Source organism: Podarcis tiliguerta (assembly GCF_965153285.1).
Source record: "Podarcis tiliguerta genome assembly, chromosome: 10".
Taxonomy (NCBI): Eukaryota; Metazoa; Chordata; class Lepidosauria; order Squamata; family Lacertidae; genus Podarcis; species Podarcis tiliguerta.
In genome coordinates this window covers 49,173,331-49,193,372 of record NC_139543.1, presented here as the reverse complement: position 1 = coordinate 49,193,372, position 20,042 = coordinate 49,173,331, and the positions used below count along the sequence as shown (strand labels likewise).

Genomic DNA, 20,042 nt, shown 5'->3' with positions numbered 1-20,042 from the left:
GTTTTATTAATTCAAGGGCTGAACTGATACCCTTCTAGAGAGGGAGCTTAGCTGTCAAAGCCTGCACTTACTTATTTATTTAGAAATTTTTTTAATATACCACTGTATCAAATATATATATCACCACGGTTTACAACAATATAAAGACATAAAACCAGACAGTAAAATCATAAAAAGTTATAAGAAGTCAAAAGCATAAATAAAACCAGCAGATCACTACTCATGTATTCATAATTGCCTTCTGCTTTGTGCTTTGTTTTGAACACACACACACTCAATTTACCCGGGAGATCACAGGATTGCTACTGTATGTACAGGGATGGAGAAACTGTGATTCCCCCAGATATTGTTGGAGGGGCAGCTCCCATCAGCCCAAGCCAACATGGCCAGTGGTCATGATAGGAGCTGGAATCTAACAGCATCAGAAAGGCCACAGACTCCCTACCTGTGACTTAATGCATTGTCACCTTCAGGGTCTACAAATGGCAACAGTTGTAACCGAGTACACTTGAGATTCTCAGGAATCTGAATTATCTGCCAGATACCCAGTTCTGCCCTAAATTCTATAAAGATGCGCAGGAAAATATCAACATCTCTAGCTGTAATGTGGAGTAAGAATTTGCTGCAGCCTCATATTGGCTAAGGATGAATACAGATGTAACATCTGGATAGCAGTGGGCTTGTTTGTTAAGCTAGCAGTGCAAGCATACCTTTCCCCTGTTGAGGGTTGAGCTCTGAATAAACAGATTCTGCAGGCTTGTAATCAAATCTGATAAGCTAGTGTGTGCAATGTCACCAAAGAGCCTTTCCTAAACCCAGAACAGTTTGCAACTGTTTGTTTTAGTTTTTTCGCTTTTTAAAAAAAGGTGGATGAATGTATAAATAAATAAATAAATGTACAATTGGTTCTTTAAATGAGAAGAGATGTAGCTTCCTTGAAGCTTTCGGTGGTGGCCCCAGGATGCAGTTTGATGGAATTTCTATCTATTGGGCAAATCATACACCCAGCCAGGCAGCCAGGTCCATCAGTGAGCATCTCTTTAAAGACCACATCTGTCTTCACCCTGAGAGCTGTGGATTGTGCTATCGACTGGAAATGTTGAATATGTATCCCCCTTTATTTCATTGCATGGCATAACACACACCCGTCCTCTTGACTAACAGGGGAAATATCTTTCCTCCCTCTATAAATACATACACACACTCGTTAGCCCATCTGCTCTGGAAACATTGCTTATTCTATCCCCCACAGGACTGAACATGCGCAGCTAGCAAGATCTAAGCATATAAGGTAGGTGGGAGGTAAGGGAGAAGATGCACCCTGGTTTTGATTGATTGTTTCTAACAGTTCATCAATTGGGAGTGTCTCCGTTGAAGATGAATGGCATCACACAGGTGTAAGCCTGTTGATGAGCAGAGGATGAGAGTCTCTGTCCTGGATGCTGGACTTGCAGCTGCAAGCCCAAATAAGTTATACTGCACCAAGAAAGGCATTGCTTGAAAGCTGATTTGCTAGAGGATCTAGTTAGGTGAACTAACTAGATTTAGCATTCGCTAGATAGCTAGTTGGCTCTGGCTTAAACTGTTAAGAGTTCCAACCCAATGGCCTTTCTCCTCCCCCACCCCCACTCTTTTTTTGCCCTGTGATTGACAGGAACGTGTTTCGTAAGCTGCTTGCTCAGCCGGAGAAGGAGAAGAGTGATATTCTGTCCCTGGAGGAGATACTGGCTGAGGGAACTGACTTGGCAGACAGTGCACCAGCTCCTTTGTGCGCCAGCCGCAACAGCAAAGCCAGACTTAAAGCTCTGAAAGAGGCTATGTATCACAGTGCTGAACACGGATATGTGGATGTAACCATTGACATCAGGAGCATAGGTCAGTTTTGGTTTCCTCCGTGCTTTTCTCTCCCATGAGCAATGACTGTCAGAAATCTGGTTTGATGGCCTCTGTCAGCTGAGCTGACCATTTTTTATTTGTCCCGGAGTTCTTGTCAAGGCAGAAATTGGGTACCGTATTTTTCGCTCTATAAGACGCACCAGACCACAAGACGCACCTAGTTTTCGGAGGAGGAAAACAAGAAAAAAAATATTCTGAATCTCAGAAGCCAGAACAGCAAGAGGGATCGCTGTGCAGTGAAAGCAGCGATCCCTCTTGCTGTTCTGGCTTCTGGGATAGCTGCGCAGCCTGCATTCGCTCCATAAGACGCACACACATTTCCCCTTACTTTTTAGGAGGGAAAAAGTGAGTCTTATAGAGCAAAAAATACGGTAACTTTCAGATGTGCCTGGGAATTCAGAAGAGAATTTTAATATTTAAAAGGGTTTGAATACATGGCTAGAGGTTTTTATTCTTCCTATCTTTGGCATTTTTGTGGATTAGATAGTAAATTGGGATTGTCTCTATCTGGACTAGATTACCTTTTAAATATGCTAAATGATATAAGTCTGGCCATATTAAAGCACTTGTTTAAGTTATGTCATCGGAAGCATCTCTATGGATGTGCGCCACCTGTGCTTCTTCCCCTACCGCCACCTCCTGCCATCTCTCTTACTAAGGAACTGCAATTTCTGTGAATTTTCCTATTTCTGTGATCATGTCCCAGTAGACTTTTGTGCTGTACTTTGGGTATTTGTAGTCCGTACACAAAGCAGCACAGGCATTACTTTTAAGCAGGGCAGTCACTCTGTTGAAGGAATCATATCCACTTAATTGTTTGAGAGCTAATTGATTAAATCTGGATACACATCATTCGAAAGGGGAAAAAATGCCTTCTTTGATTTTACACCTAGGCACCTTTTTAATTGATTAAATGATGATTGATTTGATTAGAATGACATGCAACCCTCCTCTTAAGTTAGCACACTTTCATAACAAGAGACTGGTTGGGGGGTACTTACTCATGAATAGATCCTTGGGTGAGAAGGGCTCTGTCTGACATTGCAGGCCAGAATCCTTTGCATGCCAGAAACTCAAAACCAACTATCTTCTGGCCCTAGTCAATTTTCCACTTTAAAGACTAGGAAGGTCTTTTCTACCTTAGGAGTGAAATTGACTAGATTAAGAACTACTTGTTCTGGTGTTGAAAAGGGAAGCTGAAGGCCTGTGCAAAAAAAGGGAGAGAGTTAAAAGCAGCAGTATCAAAGGCCCAAGCAAAACAAAAACATGTGTAAATAAGGAAGCCTACTTTATTCCCATTTTAAGAGCAACACTGTTTCAAGAGAGGAGTTAACACACCTGCAATTAATAAACACATAAATAAAAAATATGTGAAAATAGTATGTTATTCTACAACATCAATAGCTGCTTATTTATCAAAAATAATTTTTATTTATGTTGTGGATTTGAGGCATGAAAATATTTAAAAGGAAGGCCAGTGTGAAACCTCTGATACTAATATCAAATAAATATTTAATTCCTCAAAAACAGCTTACTAAATATCATCATCTCTCAGCATTAAGTATGTTAGCTTATAAGGCAGAGGTACAGAACCTGTGGCCCTCCAGATGTTGGACAGCAACCCTCTATGCAACAACATCTGGAGGACCACAGCATTCCCATCCCTGTTATAAAGTAAATAGCAAAACCTTGCAGGGGAGAGGACAGGTTCAAGGCAACCTCTATGTAAGGGAAGAAACACTTAGTAGGTTCCGTTCTATGCTAAATGCTTACATCCAGAATAAGGATAGGGATAAATTTAGTTCAGTTCAAATGTTAATGTGAACCTACTGAATTCCCCCTTTCCAAAACAATATTCAAACCGAAACACAGTCATCCATCAAAACTTGCCCTTCTCTAAACGTTGTGATGCAGTTCTCCAACCCAATAATGTGTACCAAAAAAATCACCCATCCCTACTAGACTGCTATGGCAGGATATCTGTCATGCTGTTATTTCTTGGTTAAAACTAAAAACACATTTTCAGCTATATTTTTTAAAGTAAAATATTAGCAAAATTCTACTACAATGAAAGTGTCATAATGCTACGCTGCTAATTTTTAACAAATAAAGTGGGTGGGGGAATCCGCTTGATCACTCCCACTTTAGCAATGTGTTCCCGCCCAATAATCCCTTCAAATCTGTACATCAGATCTAAAAGAAACATGAAATACCATGGGGTTGTTGGTTTCCTTGTAAAGGGAAACCCCATTTAAACGAATAAGTACTTACCACCAAAAAACGAATTGATTTATTGTGTTTAATGATCACTTGTAATTGTTTTTCAAGTGGCTACCAAAGGAAATTGGACTTTGCATACCCATGGGCATCTATGCCATACCCATTGGTGTAGCTGATACCTAGCAAGATGAAATTATTGGGGGGAGGAGTTCTATATAGCATGGCAAGCCAGTTGCAGTTCTTCTTGCAGCTTACTTACAGCAGAAAAGCAATGATTTATTAGGAGTCACCAATCTGAAAGCAGCTGAGACATAAAAAATATACAGGGATTTATAGCTCATTGGGGGATGTTGACGAGTGTCAGTTCCAGGTGGGTTTTTTTGTATGTGCGTGCAAGATGCTGTCAGTGTGCCCACCTCCCACTGAGTTTGTACACTTCTTCCTCACCATCACTGTTGTCGCTGCCTGTTCACTTGCCTCTTCTGCTCAACATCTTCTCCCCAAGGGAGAGGTGGGTCTTTCTGCATGTTTCCCCCCCTCATTTTTCTGCCTGCCTGCTTGCTTGCTTGCTTGAAAGGCCAGTCGTAAACAGGAGCAACAGTAAAAAAGAGGAGCAACAGGCCCAGGAGGTCCCAAGGCTTGACAGTGGGCCACCAAATGAGGTGTGGGCTTTGACAGGTGCCAAGGCCAACTGCTAATGGTGATCCCAGCAGAGGAAACAGAATAGGTGGAATGGAATTCAAAATCATAGAATAGAATCATAGAGTTGGAAGAGACCACAAGGGCCATCGAGTCCAACCCCCTGCCAAGCAGGAAACACCATCAGAGCACTCCTGACATATGGTTGTCAAGCCTCTGCTTAAAGACCTCCAAAGAAGGAGACTCCACCACACTCCTTGGCAGCAAATTCCACTGTCGAACAGCTCTTACTGTGGTCCAGCATAAGATCTCCATGTTGTTAATCTAAACCTGGGTATTTAAGATATGTGCAAATCTTTAAGATAATTTTAAATTTTTATACAGGTGTCCCATGGACTCTGCATACATGGTTAGAGTCCTTGCGAACTGCCTTTCAGCAACACAGAAGACCACTCATCCAATGCTTGCTGAAAGAATTTAAATCTATTCAAGAGGAAGAATACACTGAAGAACTTGTCACGCAAGGGTTGCCTTTGATGTTTGAGATCTTGAAGGCAAGCAAGGTGGGTGAAACTGGCATTATTACACCACAGTTGAGAGATATTACTGTTATTATTTATTACTGCACTGCTCTTCTGTTCGTAAAACACGCAAAAGTGGCTTACAAAACAAAATGCCCAGATAAAAATATTAAACTATAACAAGAACAATGCATCACTAAAACCATCACAATTTGAGTGCAGAACAGTTTGTACATTAGCAAATGATCAAATGCTCAAAGCTTGTTGAAATAAAAAAGTTTTCAGCTGAAGTCACCCTGCTAAGATAGTATGCAGATCAATGTAGGACTGGGAGCAACTGTTAGCCAGTGTCAGCAATGCTGGGCTAGATGGACCCATCTTCTGGATCCATGGAAGGCAGCTTTCTGTGTCCCTAATTCAGTGAAGGGCGCAAGAAGAGGAAGGAGTAGGGAGGGAAGAACATGCAAACACACCTGTCTTTCTCATAATGTTAAGCCATAGATTGGGGTCATAACGAGAACTGAGCCACTAAGGACAGATATACACCATACATTTCAAGCACATGCAATGCTCATTTAAATCTCATGACTTCCCCTAAAGGATGCTGGGAACTATAGTGTTTTAAGGGGGTTAATGATTGTAGCTCTGCAAGAGGGAACTTTCAGTTCCCAGTATTCTTGGGGGGGACTCATGTGCTTTAAATGTGTATTGCATATGCTTTAACTGTATGGTGTGGAACTGCCCTTAGACATATAGTCAATTTCGCAAATGCATAAAAGCAACACTGTCGCTTTAAAAAGAGAGAGCCAGTGCTCTCCATCCACTGCAAGGATAGCTTAATGTTCACATTCACAGTGAGCTCAAGAGCTGACAGAACCCAAGTCCTTGCGGTAAAAGTGAGAGTCATGCAGGTCAGGCAATAAAATACAGGCAAGGGAGGCTGATATCCAAAGGAGCTGAGATGTTAGTTTAATCTAGCTGACTACTTAGAATGGTCCAAGAAGGGAATCGTGTGTGTTTGTGTGTCAGTTTTCAGATCAAATGAATTACTTCTCCCATATTTGTTTTCTTCCCTTTAAGGTTTTTGAGATGAGTTGATATGACCTATTTGGTTTTTAAAAAACACTCCTTACATGTTTACTAGGAATTTTTTTTCCAGGCCCATTTTGAATTTCATGCCAAAGAGTTTGATACAGGCGTATGTTCACACATTTTGAATATTTCCTTTAAACAAATACTAAACAGATTTTTTTTTGAAATGCAGTAATTTGACAAGGGTATGTATTAGTATTGTCAGTGAAGTGAAACACACACACACATAAATACATGTAGGGGAATTGGAGATAAACTTTGTTTCACTATATATAAACTAAAAAAAAAAAAAGGTAAAGGACCCCTGACAGTTAAGGCCAGTCACAGACGACTCTGGGGTTGCGGCGCTCATCTTGCTCTATAGGCTGAGGGAGCCGGTGTTTGTCCGCAGACAGTTTTTCTGGGTCATGTGGCCAGCATGACTAAGTCATTTCTTGCGCAACAGAACATCGAAACCAGAGCAGCACATGGAAACGCCGTTTACCTTCCTGCCAGAGCGGTACCCATTTATCTACTTGCACTTTTTGGCATGCTTTCGAACTGCTAGGTTGGCAGGAGCTGGAACTGAGCAACGGGAGCTCACCCCATCGTGGGGATTCAAACCGCCGACCATCTGATCGGCAAGCCCAAGAGGTTCAGTGGTTTAGACCACAGCGCCACCCATGTTCCTTATATATATAAACTAGGTAACACCATACAGTGGAACCTTGGCTTTCAAGCATCTTGGAAGCTGAACAATTCGGAACCTGAATGCCGAAAACCCAGAAGTGAATGTTTCTGTTTTCGAACATGCCTCGGAAGTCAAATGGCTTCTGAGGTGCATTTCTCCAATTTGTCAATGGAATTTGCCAACCACCCATTGTGCCTCGGTTGTCGAACGTTTTGGAAGTCGAACAGTCTTCCAGAACAGATTACGTTTGACAGTAGAGGCACTTCTGTAGAACAGAAGATAAGGAAAGGCTTCATTAAGTTCTGTGCATGTGGAAGGGAAAAAATTGTGCCAGGAGGAGGGGGAAGAGTAGCATTTTTTCTGAGCTTTTGCATCTCAATTTACCAAATCAAATAAAAATGACAAGTTTATAAAATTTCAGTGAACAGGGAAGAATGGAATGAATCCCTTCTCTCTGCTTAAGGTGTGAATTCTCCCCTGAGGTAGATTTATTCTAAATGCTGGTGACTGTTGTGGCATGTAGCATTACCTGTCATCACTTTCAGTACCTCTGTGTTAAAACAGTTCAGAATAACCTGGACCCGAAGTCTCCATAAATGTGCGTCTTGCATTCTCCATATGAGAAGTGAACATCAGGTACACCAACGTGGCATGCTAATATAACATGCAATTAACTACTGTCACAGAAAATATAGTGCAGCAGCATGGATTTATCTGGAAACTAACCTTGGATTACCCTGCACTTAAGTCCTTAGTCATAATATCTCCCAAAGGAATATTTCAACAGTGGTTTCACGAAGACCCCTGCTGTTTTTCATAACAAGGAAATGCTTGCTGAGACTTCCTGTGTTGGAATAAGAATGTACTGATTCTAGGACTTGTATGCCCTCTTCTGGTCTGATACTCATAGACCTCAGACTATGTTCTTAAATCTGAGCCTTTGCTACACAGGTTTTAAAAATCCTTTCAAAAGAGAGTCATGTCATTGCTCCCAGCAACAATTTATGCATCACCTCTGATTAATCGTGCTCTGTTGTGGAAGACCCTTAGCTCAACTCCAACTAACATTTTTTAAAATCTATTTTGTCAAGCTATTCACTGCGTCTAGCTGTTACTACCAACCTCTTGGGGTTCCCTAGCTCACAAATGTTGACTAACGTTAATGATGTATGTGCTTCTTAATAATGTACAAGTAATCTTACAAAGCGACGCTTAATCAGTTTTCATGGAGCTCATACATGATTTGAACCCAAAGAAAACTCAGCGCAAAGAGAACTAGAGAGAATCAGGGCAGGCTGCCTTTTTAGAACTAAAGAATGTCCAGGGTAGAGAAGGATGATGTCATGCCATATGTAGAAACCTAGGATGCTTCCAGACTGCCACTGTTTTCAGGTGGGATTCAATTATATACCAGCAAATTCAGGTTAAACAGTTATAGATGATTGGGAGATCCTCGATAATACACCCACGTCCCCAAAATATTGGATTTGGGGTGATAAGAAATGTGGCAAGAAAATGCAGTGGAAAGTGTGTGATGGTGCTTGATGCAACATCATACGCAACATCATATAATCTTCCTGCTGCAAGCAAATTGGAATGGATGTTCATTAAATAGCCAGTGGCATTTAATCTCCCTGCAAACAGGTCAGAATGAATGCTCAATAAAGAGGTTATCTGGAAGCACCATCAGCAACAGGATATTGCTCAAGTGTTGAATGAGTTACCACTGGATAAGGAAAAGATTGTCATCCGAAGAGTCTTACACAAGGGCGGGGGAATGACAGTAATAATCCCACATTTATTGGTATTGTTTAATCTTACAAAAATAAGATGGAAAAGCTAAATAGATACTTTGTGTGATAGCTATTCAAAGATCAAACTATGGAGTGTCTTATGTTTAGGACAATACATTTCCTAGCCTTGTGCCATGTTTGTTAGCATTACCAATTGCTCAACATCTCTTCACTTCATACTTTAGACACTTACTTTACCCATTCATTTTTAAGTAAGCAGGGACCATCAGCCAGTGCTGGACCATGTGCTTGCATGCAAATGATCCTGCTTTCAAATACTCTCAACAGTAGGGCTGCCAAAGACCTCTGTAGCCGAGAGGAACTTGCCTTGGAGTCCTGCTGCCTGTTGAAGCAGACAGTATGATTTGGCTTAAGGCAAGCCACACAATAAGAATTCATGTGCAGTTCATATATTTTCTCACACTGAACATTGGATAAACTTGGGACAGGGTGATGGGAATCTGCCTTCAACTGAATTATTTGGTCCATATAGTACGGTATAGTTTGCACTGGCTGGCACAGGTCTCCGTGATTTCAGACTGGGGCCCGTTGTGGCCGTGGGAAGGCCTGGTGGGGCCCGGCCCCTTGCTTGAAAATTGTGGGAGCCTTGTCCCACCCACCCCTGCCACCCCAGATGGCGTCCCTGATGCACAGTCTCCTTCTTTCCTTTCTGTAATGTGTTTAAAAATTTGACTGCCTCTTCCTCTTGGCAGAAAAGGCAGAAAAGAACCAATGTGGGAATGAGAAGTGTTGGATTTTTATTTTTTACTGTTCCATTAAAGGATTGCAATTAAAATACATTAGGTGAAATAAATTAGAATTTAGTGCTCCTCAGAGACTCTCCCTTCCTCTCCAATTAGGTAACCTTTTGCTTTGGCTGGTGCCAAGCCTTGGATTACTTAATCTGGAGCAGGTCTACCAACAAGCTCGGCAGAGAGGAGCAAAGCGATCACAAGCTTCCTGACTTACCTTTTCTTGTGGCAGTCTGTTTCTTTAAGCCAGGGGTAGCCAACATGATGGTGTTGCTGGACTCCAACTCCCATCATGCATCACCATTTGTCATGTTGGCTGGGGCAGATGGGAGTTGGAGCTCAGTAACATCTGGAGGACACTCCAGATTTATTTATTTTTACTGCAGCTTCCCTTATCCTCAGCCAGCATGGCCATGTGACTGGGGATTAGGGGAGTTGTTGCCCAAAACATTTGGAGGGGACACCAAATTGGGAATGAATGCTTAAAGCAATGGAGCGCAGCAAGGTAAGGTAGGCAAGAAGATATCATTTCCCATTCTTCTTTAAATATCAATATCAAATATCAGAGCCATCCTCTGCCCCATCACATATAGTTTGGCTCCTTATCTGGACACTAACTTAACTGGGGTAGTATTTTTTAATGCTTCTCACTGTTAAACATGTGACACTTGACATGCAGAGAGCATGTAAAGTAGCGGGCTGGGTGGGAACCTTTCTCTCTTAAAGATTCATTTTCCGCAAGTGAGGATATTTTATGTGGGCGAGTATTTCAGCAGCAGACTCTGTGGCCTGGAATCTGAACAATCACTCTGGCCCCTGTAAGAGTCATGCATGTTTCTGTCCTTCATGTACACTGGCTCAGCCCCACCACCAAATCTAACAGCATTCACAATGGCATGCACATTTTTGTTTTGTTTTAAATTTGATGGTTTGTACAAATCACCCATTTAATGGTTTGTATATTGCTTAGAGCAATTATTTTATGAGGCAACTAATAAATATACATTTAAAAGCATGCAATTCATCTAGCATTTTTGTGGTTTTCTTCCCTGATTTCCTAAACATACATTATGGTCATTTTACAGTATCCTCTTTCATTACACACTTCCAGGGGGACAGAATGCTAACCATTTTCTCATCTTACCCAGGAGCAGTCAGTTCCTTTGTATTCAACTTTTTCTATCCAGTCTTAGTTCATATTAGTAGATTCCTTTACAGAGTGTTCTCTTAGCTTTTAATTTCAAGATCACCATTTGATTTCAAAATGTTCCTAGCACATGGAGTCTAATTTAGTGTTTGCTCTGTAAGTGAAACTGAATATCTTTCTGCCTATTCCTAACAATCCCTGTGCAGGATTACTGTATGTTAGGTGACCTTTTCTACCTGTAAGTCTTGCTTGTTTCAATATTCCTCTGAAGGAAAGTGTAGAAGATACTGGATTTCTGGTGGCATTATATCAGGAGAAAGTATGACTAAAAGTCTGCCCTTGGCTCTGTGTGATCAGTTCCCATTGATGTCAAGTTACATATACTTCCTCCACAAAAGACTACAATTTGGCCTTTCTTTTTAACACCTGTAGATTTTCTGGGCTTCTCAGGAGCCCATGGCAATACACTTCAGTTTTATTTTATCATTTCTCATAACTAGAAACATTGTTTTGTTGTTTCTCAAAGCTAGAAACCATTGTATGATTATCAGGCACCAATATGTCTTCAGGTGCTCACCTAGACCATGGGTAGGCAAACTAAGGTCCGGGGGCCGGATCTGTCCCAATCACCTTCTAAATCTGGCCCGCGGACGATCTGTGAATCAGTATGTTTTTACATGAGTAGAATGTGCCCTTTTATTTAAAATGCAACTCTAGGTTATTTGTGGGGCCTGCCTGGTGTTTTTACATGAGTAGAATGTGTGCTTTAATTTAAAATGCATCTCTGGGCTATTTGCGGGGCACAGGAATTCGTTCTCCCCCCCCCTTCAAAATATAGTCCAGTCCCCCACAAGGTCTGAGGGACAGTGGACCGGTCCCCTGCTGAAAAAGTTTGCTGACCCCTGCCCTATGCCACTGCAGTAGCACATTTAGAAAACATGGTCATATGCTTTTCTGGACAGGTTGGATGTCCTTTTTGGCTTATGAACATAGGAAGCTATCTATTTGTCCCAGAATTGCCTATATCAGTGTCTCCCCACCTGTGAGTCATGACTTGCAAGTAGGCCGTGTAGCCTGTGCAGATGGGTTGCAAGCTTTATAAGTAAATCCAATATAATTATAGCTTGTAACCCCTAATTGGTATGATAAATACCTCTTAACAGCTTTTTGTTTTGTTGGCATATTATAATGTTGCGTTGACACCTATAACCGAACTTCGGAAATGCTTGAGTCTTACATTTTAATGCTTGGGGACTGCTCTTTGGTGGCAGAAAAGTCCAAAATTCATGTGACAGTAAATTGATGAGCGACCATACCAAGTAAATTTGGACTTGTGGGTTGCCATACCAAAAAAGTTGGAAGCCTTTGGTCTACACTGACTGGCAATGGCTGCCTAGGGCCTTAGATTCAGACAAAGGTCTTTCACATCACCCTTGAACAGAGACATCAGGAATTAAAGCATAAACCATACCATTAACTTATGATCCTGTCCAGGTAGTTTTTCTCAGTTAATGCCTTCAGGGATGCAGCCTTGAATACTTAGGCTTCACATGCTGCAGTTTCAGTACACTTATCTGAGAGTACACAGACCTTTACAGCCTCTACAGGAAATGTAGGATAATTCAGATATCCTACAATTCTCTGCAGCCTTGTCATGTTTTAACTGAGTGCCACTCTAGATATTCTAGATTCTAGATATAACCACTGTTATATGGATTAGTTGATTTTAGGAGCAGCAGGGGAACCTAATAATGTCCCAGAGCAGTTGTTTGAGATGATGCCAGAGAAAGTTAGAATATCAGCAAAGGTTTGCATGCTCACATTTTCTGGAATCCATGAGCATATGCTAGTCATTCAGCTAACTCCCCAAAGTGACTCTTCTAATCTTCAAGTTATATTTGCATTTAGTGTTTATTTTTTGTTGTATTGTTGTTTGTTTTAGAATGAAGTGATTAGTCAACAACTGGCTGTCATATTCACTCATTGCTATGGACCCTATCCTATTCCTAAGCTTGTTGAAATCAAACGCAAGCAGACATCTCGTTTAGGTAAGTGTGCTGTGAGTTGTAGAACACGTGTGGCACTGTCTGTTGATCCGCACTGTTGTGCAACACACATTTGGTTCATTGAGGTTTGTCACTGGGGGAAACCAAGATAAATAACAGAAGTATAGGATCATATAGACATGCTTAATCATGATGGACATTGCATACAGTTAGAAATCAGAAGGGGCCATTAAATCAGAAGGGCCATCTGCACTCAGCCACATGCATACATAAGGGACTGCATCCATTCATGATCATGCCTTTATACATGAAATACACATGGTTTGGCTAGACAGAAAGGCACACCAGTTGTTCTGCAGCTGTCCTTTCCTTCGGAGGTCAACAAAGCTTGAGGATTGGTGTCTTCCAGAAAACTGAAATTTTGTCATCTAGACATTGCCACCCAAAATTTAGAATTTCACACCAAAATCCAAGTTTTGAAATGTGCAATATTTGGAATGCAGATAGCTAGGTTTTTTTTCATTGTTATGAATGGTGGAGGTGGTAGAGAGAAAGAAAATGTCCTTGTCATTATACCCTAGAACTTGGTGTCCTTTGATACAATTGTTAGGCAGTAAGTTCAGAATTGACAACACATAACTTGTGGAATTCACTGACACATGCTGTGGTCGTAGCTACTAGCTTAAACTGATTTTTAACAGAGTAATCCTGTACTCACAACATGCTGGGATCAGAGCAATGCTACCACTACACTGGAATTCATATTGTAAGAGCATTGTGCTTTGTGTTGTCACCTTGTTGTGGGTCTGAGGGCTCGCCCACACTTCCGCTTGTCCCATGCCTAGAAAACACAGTTTTCCACTTGACCCACACTTTCTAGGCATGGGTCTGAGCTGTTTTCCCCTTTCCCCGCTCCTTTCCCAAGGAAAACGCACTCTTTAGTGCTAAATTGGAGCAAATGTCAATCCGGAGAAAACCTGAGTTGCTATTTGCTCCAATTGCACACTAAAGAGCAATTTTCCCCAAGGGAAAGCAGTGGGGCAAGAGGAAGTATGGATAAGCCCTGAGACAGAGCATGATATATATAAGGAAGAAAATCTTTAACTAGCAAACCTAGTACTTTTCATTTAGCATTCTCATTACAATCAGTGAAGGTGATGGTTATGACTGAGGTCCTGTTTTGGGTCTTTGTCAATTATGACACCACTGTGGTGTCAAACAGAACAAATTAAAGCAGTTGTCCATGCTAATGTGGGCACAAGTGGGCACAGTCTTGTTACTGATGGAAAGGTGCACCAGATTTAAAGATCTGTTTACATAGCTATGGAAGTTTAAAGATAATGGTCTAAAAAGGAACCCGAATCTTCCCTAGATTGTCACTATTTTGCCTGAGGGATTTAGTTGCATACCAGCAAATTTAGGTTTGTACAATTACAGGGGATTAAAGTACTCTGATACAAACTCACTTGTAAATATATATATATATTAGAATTGATTTTTTTTTTTATTAAAAAGTGACAAGAAAATGGATGACATAGTGTGGGATAACAGTTGATAGAAAGTTGTTCAAACTCCACACAGACAAATCAGAATGAATCTCAATAAAGGTACATGCCTCTCTCAGGCAGCTATCAAGATCAAGCACACCTGTGTTTTACCTTACTCCCAACTAAAATGTCTTCCCACTCATTTTTGTTTTGTGATTCCAGATCCTCATTTTCTTAACAATAAGGAAATGTCAGATGTTACGTTCCTTGTAGAAGGAAGACCCTTTTATGCGCACAGAGTATTATTATTTACTGCATCCCCAAGGTAAATATATGTATTTGTAAATAAACCTGATGAAACCTAATTTGAGTATCAGGGAGAATACAAAGCAGGAAGCATTTATAGGTTATACAACAGGAGCTTGCAGTGAAAGTTGTATTTTAGCAAGAGAGAACGCATCATAAGCTGCAGAAGTTCCCTGTGGATGGTTCCTTGGAAGAACAGAAAGAGACAAGCTTTGGGGCTGTAAATGTATAGGCTAGTAGAAAGATCCACTGGGAACAAGAATTGGACTTCAAAGTAGGGGAGGAAAGTTTGCATAGAGGAGAGGTGGGTTATACTGTATATGTTATTCAGAGCTGCCAAACCTTTTTCCTGCAGAAGAAGGTACATCTTCTGAAATCCCCTCATTTACACAACTGTTTAAGGTGCAGAGGACCTGTCTTCTATTCTATCTGACCAACAGTGCAGGAGCCTAGCTTCCAGTGGCTTGTCAAAATAAAAGAGTGCTGGCTGGTCTTTAAAAGGAGATGTAAGCTTGAGCAGAAAGCCTCCAGGGCCATCCCAGAGGAAGCCCTGCTCCTAGGGGATAGCAATCAACCATCCAAGAGAGGTCTTTGGTGGCTGACCTTACATTGTGTAGAGGGAAACGTAAGGCTCTCATAGCATAAATATGTAAAATGTCATATTTCCCAGGCTGACTTTTTGTTCCCCTGTATAATCTCCCCCCCCCTCAAAAAAAAAAAGAAATTGGACAGCTTCAGTAAAACATATTAGACCTAGAATGCAAATACTTTTCTTGCTGGATTTGCCAAATCTCTTGTTTCTGACAGCCTTGTATTTTAATCATGCGCCTGGCAACTTAGGCAGGAAGGAACTGCATGCAAGGGAGTGCATGGAATGTGGGCGCATCAGCAGGCTGGTGGGGTAGGACAGAGTGTTCCACCCCTTCTCTGTGCCCAGCCTAGAAACCCAACAGGACTCCCAGAGAAGGGAAGCCCCCTCTGCCTTGCCCAGACTAGAAATGCTGCAGAGCACTGCTGGAGAGGCTGAGCTCTCTTTTTCTCTTTTGCAAACCTACAGCAAGCCAGTATTTTTTTATTTTTGTTGGCAGGCCAGTAACTTTTATAGGCAATTTTACAAGGCTGTTTTAAAGCTTTCTGCCTGCCAATAAGTTTCATATGGGCAGAGCTCAAAAACATTAACAGTTTGTAGGCAATATAAACAAGTCTAAGCTACTGGGGTTTTTCCAGCCTTGCATATCAGCCTCTTCTGACATTGCCGCTTTGCTACCACTGCCAAGTAGCTGTTCCTGTGCCTTTAAGAGACGCTTGATAAAGATATGCAGAAATCAGCAGATGAGACTTTTCGGGATTCTTCAATAAACATAACCACTTGCTGGTTGCTATGGATCATACTCTTACTGAAAGGGCAGCTGCAGGATACCTAAGGGACCACCTTACCCTTAACGTTCCTGTCCCGTTGCTGCAGTTTTTAGGAGGGAAACTATTTCTGGTTCCCCACATGCCTGAGGGCTGCTTCACTTCCACTAGGAAGTAAGGGTTTAAGTCCAGTAGTACCTACCCTCTGGAAGTGCCTTCCTATGGTAAGCAGCAGCAACCATGTGCTTTTGACAGTTAATTAAAAACCTTTCCATTTAAGCAGGCTTCCCTTCGTATGTGACCCTGCCATTTATAACTCACTTTGGAATTTTATTTTGAATGTTATATTTTATGTATGTTTTTTATTATTTCTTGCATTATATACTACTTGATGTGTGCCTCTCTGGTGCCCTTTCGAAGTTTGTCCATATAAATAAATGCAGGGAGCAGCTCAAGAACTGACAACCAACAGCTTGGAACAATTTTTTTGAATTGCGATTAGTACCCCAATCCTAGAATGCTGTCACTGTGTAGTTGAGTGGCATCTTTGTTATGCTGACATAATATTGTGCTGGTGTGCAAGCTGGTAGCCACCAGCCCATGAATTTTTTCAATGGCACATTATTCTCACAATCTGTCCTGAAAAATAACAAAAATCAGTGTGTTTGAATGTTTTTGCGTAGGTTTAAAGCCCTCTTGTCCAGCAAACCTGCATCTGACAGCACTTGCATTGAAATCAGTTATGTGAAGTATCCCATTTTCCAGGTAAAGTTCAATACACTGTGGTGTCTTTGTATAATAAGCCAATGGTAATTTGTGGGAGAGAGAAAACATAACGAGTTGGAAACCAGATCACAAGTGAATGGTGATTAACTATTTTATGGCCTATGTATGTAATCTGTGTTGCAGTGTGATATTGTGAAGAGCCAAATAAATATGAATTTTATACCAGTGTAACCCAGAGCTAAGGAAATTCTCAAACCTGAAATGATGACGATCAAGCAAACTAGAAGGACTAGTTGCACAGGACCCTGGAGTACCCCTCCCCTGACCAGTAGACCTCCTTCTCAGAGATCTGTGTAGTTCCAGAAATTTCACTAAGTAGGGGATGATTCACACAGATTCAGGCTTATCTTTACAGCTTTCATTATAGTGGTTTCCACCCCCCTTTTCTGATATTCTAGTTCCATTGCGCTTGTTGTCTCATGGCAGGAGAAATCTGCATCTGAGTTTGACATTCCTTTTATCCTTTGCTTGTGCCTGCTCTACATTCACCAGCTTGCTAGATGTTAAGGATGCATCTAGTTCTTTTCTGCATGGAATAGACAAAGGGTGCTTTTCAGACAGAGGCTTAATTTGCAAATAGGTCATTGGTAAAAGTCTGTATTTTTTACATACCACAAAGGGTAACTCTGGATTAAGGAAAGGAAATATGGGACAACATTTTGATGCCAGTGATATCATATGGACAACAAATATCTGTCTTAGAAGCACCCTTGGTCCTCACTAAGCTACACAATCTCCAGTCTGAGCTTGTCTTAATACCCTGCTTGTATGCAAGGCAGAAGTGGGTCACAAAGATTTGCATTCAGAGACAAAAGCCCTCAGGAGCCAAAGTCTGATGTCAATAAAGGACTCCCATGTGATCCATTGCTGGCTGAGATGCTACCTTCCTGGCCATTGTCTTGCCAAAGTAGTACATGCTCCAGTTATCTCCCACCTGGACTACTGCAATGCGATCTATGTGGGGCTACCTTTGAAGGTCACTCAGAAACTACAATTAATCCAGAATGCAGCTGCTAGACTAGTTACTAGGAGTGGCTGCCAGGACCACATAACATTGGTCCTAAAGATCTACATTGGTTCCCAGTATGTTTCCAAACACAATTCAAAGTGTTGGTGTTGAACTTCAAAACCCTACATGGTGTTGGCCCTGTATACCTGAAGGAGCATCTCCACCCATATCGTTCAGCCCAGTCACTGAGGTCCAGCTCTGAGGGTCTTCTGGTGGTTCCCTCTCTGCGAGAAGTGAAATTACAAGGAGGCAGGCAGAAGGCCTTTTTGATAGTCACACCTGCCCTGTCACCATCAGTCTGGTGACAGTCTGAAATAGCCTTACCACTTTTTTTTATCTTGTGTGCAGTAGCCCATAAATGGAGTGGGAAGAAGAAATATGGAAACTACGCTTGCATTTTTTGTGATCTATCAATTTCTTTGTTATTTCAGCTCATAATGCAGTATCTGTACTATGGAGGTGCAGAGTCACTTCTCATTAAAAACAATGAAATAATGGAGGTAAGAGGCAGCTTGCACTACTGGTTCATTATAAATATGCAAAGAAATAGTAAAATAAAATAGTAGACTTCACCAGCTGTGAAAGGGCTGTGATTCCACATGAAATAAATTAATGAATTGTCGGAAATATGGAACTGGGAGGGAATAGAAAAAGGTCAAAGTGTAGTTCAAAGCAGTCACAAAGCCCAGTTAGTCCTCCTGTTACCTTGCCTGAGTATTTAGCCAACATAAGAACAATAGTTTTCAAAGACTGGAAAACAGTAAGATAACATAGGCAACTGCCTTATACAAATCAGGCCAATAGTTCACATAGCCCAGTAGTTTCCCCTCTGCAATGGCCGTGGTTTCATACAGGGTTTTAGTTTCCAACCCTTTCTGAAGATTCCTGAAATATGAACCGGGGGCCTTTGCAGCCCTTCCCATCTGCCTCTCATTCTGTCATTGCAAACATATGCAGCCATATATTTTTGACCCACGGTGATCAAACAGGTTTTTCAAGCACTATAAAAATCCATGCACTATTTTTTAGAAGTGACCACATTTTCATAGGGGGCAGGAGATAAACATGAGGTTGCAGAAAGGCAGTAGACTCTGTCATTTTGGGGGTCATCTTATTTTATGCACTTTAGATGCATTTTGAAACCTCCACATTTTCCTCAGTGAAGTCTGACATTTGATCTGACTGGTTTTGTAGCTTGCCATTCACCGGCAATGAGTCCTCTAGGTTTGGTCTCATCACTCTCCTTTCCTCTTTGTGGTTGTCAGAGGTAACATAGCAAAAAGAATTATCTGAATAATATGGTACAAAGATTTGCCTTAATTCAGCTGAACTTCAGTTTGGGCAGCATAAAACATTTGAAAGAAAAAGAACAGGAAATGAGGTGGGGGATGAAAAAACTTTACTGCTTATGCACCCCCCTCTTGTTCCCCTCCCTCCTTCCCTCCCTCCCAGGACTTTGGTATATACTGTCACATGGCACCCATATCTCCACAGCAGTGTGAGATTTCAGGGTTTCCAGGGTCTGTGTTTCCTTTTGAAATGAGGCACAGCAGAGACTGTGGTGTCTTTATGATAAATGGTTTTATTTACACACATATACAACCTTAGTCTATATGGAGGGAGTGCAGAGCCTTCACATCCTAAGAGGGTCTTGTCTTCTCCATAAGTACAGCATTAGATTCAAAGAAGAAGAAAAAAGCCATCCTCTGTGTCTCTTTGTTCCAGCCTGTCATCTCCAGCTCACATAGTGTTCTGCCCCTCCTTCTTCCTCTCACTGCTATACCTGTTTCCTCCTACATATGTCATCCAGACTTGAAATCCGAACCCTTCTTGTCCACCAATGCATAGCTGGAGCAGGCACCCCATCCCTCCTTTGCCTGGCAGTCTTCACCTTCTGCTGGTTTCCTTGATGGGCCATCACTGGCCTTTGTCCCCTGCTAATGGTCCATTTTCGTGGCTATGCCAAGCTGTCCTGGTTTGTTAGCATAAATTAAATCCAGGGGGTTTCAGCATTTGGCACAGTTTAATCAAATATTGTTTAGTTCTAACTTTTCCTAAATTCAAGAATTATGGGTGCTCTTGCACCCACAAACTCTGGAACCAAAGCACATAACAATATATTCTTTTCTCCTGTTTTTCAGCTTCTGTCTGCTGCTAAATTTTTCCAGCTTGAAGCATTGCAACGACACTGTGAGATCATCTGTGCAAAAAGTATCAACACAGAAAACTGTGTGGATATTTATAATCACGCCAAGGTAAAACTGCATTACTCATTTTTTAAAAGCGTTTTTATACCACCATTCATATGGTATCACAGTGTGGTGTACAATCAAATGTGATACAAATTTTGGTTTTTTTTAAA

General features: G+C 41.4%; 1 protein-coding gene across 1 annotated transcript in view; it reads left to right on the top strand.

Moving 5' to 3' along the window:
- ABTB3 (ankyrin repeat and BTB domain containing 3) overlaps positions 1-20,042 on the top strand; it is a 221,929-nt gene that overhangs the window by 187,499 nt on the left and 14,388 nt on the right. The window contains exons 9-16 of the mRNA XM_083401216.1: positions 1,253-1,291; positions 1,655-1,875; positions 5,140-5,318; positions 12,673-12,778; positions 14,446-14,548; positions 16,569-16,650; positions 18,112-18,180; positions 19,822-19,935. Of these exons, the coding sequence (XP_083257342.1) occupies positions 1,253-1,291; positions 1,655-1,875; positions 5,140-5,318; positions 12,673-12,778; positions 14,446-14,548; positions 16,569-16,650; positions 18,112-18,180; positions 19,822-19,935 (913 nt within the window). The remainder of the gene's footprint in view (positions 1-1,252; positions 1,292-1,654; positions 1,876-5,139; positions 5,319-12,672; positions 12,779-14,445; positions 14,549-16,568; positions 16,651-18,111; positions 18,181-19,821; positions 19,936-20,042) is intronic.